Here is a 6505-nt window from a genome sequence, read left to right as displayed (position 1 = left end):
GTGATTAGAGCAGATTTGGCAAAAGAATTTCGGCTAAGACTCCTATTAAGTTGATCTATGCATACTAATTTCTAACTTAAAAATCAGCACAATAGAATAATCAAACCTATCATATTAGCATAATTAAGCCTCAAAATAGGAGAATAATCAAATTTATTTACAGTAGTATAATAAAAAAGATTGATATGCTAAATATGTATTTCTATAGATAACGGTATGGCTAAGGCCAACTGATTTAATTTCTTGGGTTGTCTTTTGAAGATTTTAAATTAGTTACATTAATCTTTTCATCACTTGTTAGAGTTTGCTGATATGACATATTAAGTGACGTTACAACACACACTTAACTGTTCTAATTGAGTGTTAACATAATAAATTTATGAAATTAGATCAAATTAACTTTAAATTGAAGGATTTCAATGCCTCAACGACTCAAAGTTCCCTTTAATTTGGGATTGATTAATCTAATTGCATAAACTTATCCATGTGGTGTTACTTATTGTGTCACATTAGTAAATTTTGACGTCGTCAGTAATAAAAGTGATAGAATAACTCATAAGACTAATTTAAAATCTTTGAAAAACAAATTTAATTAAAATAATCTTTTGGAACCAATTTGGATAACAAGAACGAATTTGATCGATTACTCATTGTTTGTAACACCTTAGTGATGGGAGTGAATTGAGAAGGTAGTATTGAACAAGGCACATGTTGCTCTTGGGTTTATATTCTGAAAGACAACACTTTCTAAATGTTTATATTTACATTTATGATATCATATACAAACACAATACCACAATGTTTCAGTTGAGTGCGAAGCCTGGTTTACACCCTTGAAGCCTGGTTTACACCCTTTCATTGTGGGGGTGGCTGTGTTCCTATTCTCTTCATTTGTGTCACCATTGGAGAAATCAATGGAGACTGGACATCAATGGTGTAGCCCGCCTAAACATTTGTTCTTGTTAGAAAAAGCTACTGACACTTTGAATTTAGTTGCGACGGATTTCAAGACTACTATACTTCATGGAACATTAGTTGCTCTTTTTCTATATGAATAATGTTAGTTACTTGGTTCAGTTGGTTATGACTTATGAGTACTCTATTCAATTCATCCTTTTTTTTTTGAGGTATTTGGTAGGTAGCTTGCAATTCTTAAAACTTTTAAATAGTAAAAAATTTATTCAATCACAAGCATGTGGACTAAAAGCAGGACTTACTTTGAGGCATTCATTGTTCATTTATTCTTTATCAAAATCAACACAATAATAACTCCATTGTCACAGAGAAAAAAACTGACATATATATATAACAGAGGTACACAAATGCTGCCCAGAGGAAACCATATTTATTTGTTTGTAAGTTCTACCACAACAATGGTGGCATAACACACACTCACATAGTTGTAGTAGCATTGGAATCAAACGTGAAGTGTGGTAGGCTTATAATCAATGACTATGACTTTGTCCAAACAGGGAAGAAGCAAGTTTGCATATTCAACATGTGCAGGGTGAGCTACATACTCTGCAACGCCTTCAGTACTCTCAAAAGTTGACTCAAACACGTGTGTAAAACCTTGATGCATGTTCTCAGCACTTACATCCTTTCCCCTATAATAATGGAATCATAATTCCACATTAAATAAAATGAATACACATGCATGTTTAGACTTTAGAAAGTAAGATGCTATAGTAAAATGACATTTTCCAAAGATCTAGATAACTTCAATCTTGTTTATCGCGTGACAGCACATAATTTTAACTAGAATCCAGACTTCTATTTCATCAAGGCTACTCTAAGTGACTGTTAGATATAAAATTATTCATATACTTCACCCAATAGTTTGAAGTTTTTGAGAGAAATGATTCATCACATGCACCAACCATTTGTCCCAAAAGCTAACTTGTAAGAAGAAGCATATAAATGATTTTATATCTAATTACCATTACAACTGTTATAATTATCCATGAGAAACTTATTGAATATGAAAAGGCTTCAAACGAGTCAAAATTTACAACCATGAAGCATACTATGCCAGCTCTAACAATGGCATGTTTTCTCAGATTTTGGTGCGACCAAACCGAAACCATATTGTTTCCATCTGTAATTGCCATCAACACAGTTGAGACATCATCTGGAATTGACTTGGATAATGATATAAAGATTTGGAGAATTTTCCATCAAAGCAATGTCAAAATCAGAAGTAGTAACAAAGAACCAAAAAATAAGAATAAAAAATGCAGCACTCTCTTATCCAATCCAACCTTAATATCATTCCATAGTCATCTCCAAGTTCATGAGTAAAGGGAAAGAACAAAAGATAAATCAAATAGATGATTCCAAGTACCAACATCACTAAAGGACTCGTGAATGCAGAAAATCATAGATCTTTGATCTTAGAAAACCCCGCAATTTCAGTGAAGGAAATTAAGGATCACAGCAAGACTTGAACAGTACCAAATTTGAACACTGCTGAGAGTCCACAACACCAAATTGATGACAAAACATATAATACTCAAGAGAAACCTAACTAACCAGATCTCAAATCATTGATTAAGCTAATCTTGACTTAATTGGAGTGATGTAAGATATAGAGGTTAGGGGAAAAGGAGTATAGAGCATTTACCATTGGAAAGCTTTCATGGAAGGGACGAGAGAGACGAGATTGGCATAACCATTGATGAGTTCCTCAATCTGCTGAGGGCTAATATCGTACTTGAACTTTGCCACCACTATGTGCTTCACTACTCCTTTTGCTTCCTCCATTCTCTTTTTTCCCACTCTCTCCTCGTCTCTGCATTCTCAGTTCTCTTCTTCTGCCTTATATGCATCAGAAATAATATAATTTTTTTTTAAGTAAAAAAAATATATATTTCTAATTTTCTATGGTTGGTTTCTTTTTTTAACATAAATATGATTATTTTTTCCTTTTTCTTTTTCTTCTCTCGGCGTCTACTATTTATCTGCACGTTCTTATGTTTCATAAAAATCATTGAAAGTATAAAAAAAGTTATTGTTATAAAATAACTAAATAAATAAATAAAGAAGAGGTAACAAATATAAATTAAAAAAATATAAAGAAAGAGGAATAAAAATTGCTTCATATAACACCCCTATTTATATGCACATAGGAAGTAATATTTTCAACTCTCATTAAATTAATCTCTCTTGAGAATGTGAGCCGCCCATATTAAATGATGGTCATCCACCTCATTTGATCTTATCACAACACTTCCCTTGGATGACCATTTAGGATTATTGTCTCGTTAAAACCTTACTAAAGAAAAATCCAGTGGTAAAAAATCTTAGTGAAGGAAAAAGAGTACAATATCCTTTAGTGATGAGAACTGCCTCATTAAAAACCTTGTCAAGAAAAACCTAATGGGAAAAAACCTGACCAAGGAAAAAAGAGTACAGTCTCCCCCTCTTACCAATATCAAATCAGTACAGTCTCCCCCTCTTGCTGATATCATTTAATGTCTCGAAATCGGCGCATCCCGATCTCATGTACCAATCTTTCAAAGGAGGATTTTGGGAGTGACTTTGTAAATAAATCTCCCAGATTGTCAGTTGAGCGGATCTGTTGAACATCAATTGTCCCTTGATTTTGAAGATCATGAGTGAAGAAGAATTTGGGAGCAATATACTTTGTTCTATCACATTTGATATATCTGCCTTTAAGTTGAGCAATGCATGCTGTATTATCTTCAAACAGGATAGTTGGACCTATCTTCTGATCAACCAGTGCACATGATGACAGAATATATTGGATCACACTCCTCAGCCAAAAACACTCACGACTAGCTTCATGTATCGTTAGTATTTCAGCATGATTAGAGGATGTTGCTGCAATTGTCTGTTTTATGGACCTCTATGATATAGTTGTACCACCATATGTGAACAGATATCATCTTTGAGATCTCCCTTTATGTGGATCAGACAAATATCCAACATCTGCATAGCCAACTAATTGTGACTTGGATCCATAGGGATAAAACAATCCCATATCAACCGTTCCACGAAGATATCGAAAAATTTGTTTGATTCCACTCCAATGTCTTCTGGTTGGAGAGGAACTATACCTTGCTAGTAAATTCACCGCGAATGATATATCAGGTCGCGTATTATTAGCAAGATACATTAGCGCTCCAATGGCACTAAGATATGGTACTTCAGGACCAAGAATATCTTCATTCTCTTTTTTAGGGCGGAATTGATGAACAAAGATCCCATTTTTTATATGCTCGATCTGCAGGCCGAGACAAAATTTAGTCCTTCCAAGATCTTTCATCTCAAACTCTTCTTTTAGAGTTTTTATAATTGTTGGGATCTCTTCAGGAGTCCCAATGATATTTAAATCATCAACGTACACAGTAATTATAATGAACCCAGATGCAGTTTTCTTTATGAAAACACATGGGCAGATATCATCATTCTTGAATCCGTTTTTGGCCAGATACTCAGTAAGACGATTATACCACATTCGTCCAGATTGCTTTAGACCATATAAAGATCTTTGCAATTTAACTGAGTATAACCCTTGCGAATATTCACTGGATGGTTTAGATATCTTTAGTCCTTCAGGGACTTTCATATAGATATCCCGATCTAATGAGCCATATAAATAGGCTGTTACCACATCCATTAAATGCATATGCAGTTTATGATATGCAGATAAACTGACCAAATAACGCAATGTTATCGCATCCACTACAGGGAAATACGTTTCTTCATAATCTATACCTGGCCTTTGTGAAAAACCTTGTGCCACAAGTCGGGCTTTGTAGCGCACAACTTCATTTTTCTCATTTCGTTTTCTCACAAATACCCATCGGTATCCAACAGGTTTTACATCTTCAGGTGTACGGACTACAGGTCCAAAGACTTCACGTTTTGCAAGTGAGTCTAATTCAGCCTTCATGGCTTCTTTCCACTTTGGCCAATCATTCCTTTGTCGATATTCTTCGACTGATCTTGGCTCAAGATCCTTACTTTCATGCATGATATTTAATGCCACATTATATGCAAATATTTCATTGACAATTGTCTTATTTCGGTCCAATTTCTCTCCTGTAAAGACATAATTTATCGAGATCTCATCATTTTCACAATTTTCAGGTACCTGAACGTCTTCTGGCGTTATATCAGAATTTTGGACAACTGCAGGTGTCACTACTATGTCTTTTTCAACAGGAATAATATTTACCTCTTTTCTCTTTCGAGAATTTTTATCTTTGGAACCGACAGGCCTGCCACGCTTCTGGCGTGTATTTGCTTCAGTGGCTATTTGTCCTACTGGGACATCAATTCGAATTGGGGCATTTTCCACCCTGCCACGCTTCTGGCGTGAATTTGCTTCAGTGGCTACTTGTCCTACTGGGACATCAATTCGAATTGGGGCATTTTTCGCTGGTATATAAGATTTGGTTATCCTCTTTGTATCGAAAAATGCATCAGGCAATTCATTTGCTATTCTTTGCAAATGTATAATCTTTTGAACTTCTAGTTCACATTGCCCTGATTGAGGATCTAAATGCATCAACGATGATGCATTCCAATTAAGTTCCTTTTCAGGAAGCTTATTCTCTCCCCCTAATGTTGGAAATTTTGATTCATCAAAATGACAATCCGCAAACCGAGCTTTAAATACATCTCCCGTTTGTATCTCAAGATACCTCACTATAGAGGGAGAATCATATCCAACATATATCTCCAATTTTCTTTGGGGTCCCATTTTGGTGTGATTAGGTGGTGTAATGGGAACATATATCGCACATCCAAATATTCTTAAATGGGAAACATTCGGCTGCTGGCCAAATGCTAATTGCATGGGAGAGAACTGATGGTAACTCGTTGGCCTCAAACGAATAAGTGCTGCGGCATGTAAAATAGCATGCCCCAAACCGAGGTTGGGAGATTTGTTCTCATAAGCAAGGGTCTAGCAATCAATTGGAGGCGTTTAATAAGTGATTCTGCTAACCCATTTTGTGTGTGAACATAAGCTACTAGATGTTCAACACTTATTCCATTAGTAATACAATAAGCATCAAAAGCTTGGGAAGTAAATTCACCAGCATTATCAAGACGAATTGCTTTGATTGGATTTTCTGAAAATTGTGCTTTTAATCGAATAATTTGAGCCAGTAATCTTGCAAACGCCAGGTTGCGAGAAGATAATAAGCACACATGTGACCATCTCGAAGATGCGTCTATTAGGACCACAAAATATCTAAAAGATCCACATGGTGGATGAATAGGTCCACATATATCACCTTGAATCCTTTCTAGGAATTCAGGGGACTCAAATCCAATCTTTACTGGTGATGGCCTTAAAATTAACTTCCATTGAGAATATGCAGCACAACAAAATTCACTAGATTTAAGAATCTTCTGGTTCTTTAGTGAATGTCCATGAGAGTTTTCAATAATTCTCCTCATCATGGTTGTTCCCGGATGACCCAATCGGTCGTGCCAAGTTATGAATTCATTTGGGCTAGTAAACTTCTGG

General features: G+C 35.3%; 1 protein-coding gene across 1 annotated transcript; it reads right to left on the bottom strand.

Moving 5' to 3' along the window:
* Positions 1–1217: 1217 nt before the first annotated feature.
* HS1 (heat stable protein 1) lies at positions 1218–2809 on the bottom strand. The gene is made up of 2 exons (XM_016343078.2): positions 2624–2809; positions 1218–1607 (listed from the first exon to the last, which is right to left on the bottom strand). Exons 1-2 carry the CDS (start codon positions 2761–2763, stop codon positions 1418–1420), a joined length of 330 nt encoding a protein of 109 aa, XP_016198564.1. The 5' UTR covers positions 2764–2809; the 3' UTR covers positions 1218–1417.
* Between the last annotated feature and the right edge of the window lie 3696 nt (positions 2810–6505).

This window comes from Arachis ipaensis, chromosome B1 (assembly GCF_059453495.1).
Source record: "Arachis ipaensis isolate K30076 ecotype BB chromosome B1, ASM5945349v1, whole genome shotgun sequence".
In the NCBI taxonomy this organism is placed as follows: Eukaryota; Viridiplantae; Streptophyta; class Magnoliopsida; order Fabales; family Fabaceae; genus Arachis; species Arachis ipaensis.
Note: the sequence above shows the minus strand (reverse complement) of the source record. Positions and strands in the feature narration are given on the sequence as shown.

What these genes read in the sequence shown, in the direction of transcription:
- HS1 (XM_016343078.2), bottom strand. Translation starts at nt 2,763, where the DNA reads ATGGAGGAAGCAAAAGGAGTAGTGAAGCACATAGTGGTGGCAAAGTTC. An exon ending in TCCATGAAAGCTTTCCAATG is followed by an intron (nt 1,608 to 2,623) that starts GTAAATGCTCTA and finishes CCATTATTATAG; the next exon opens with GGGAAAGGATGTAAGTGCTG.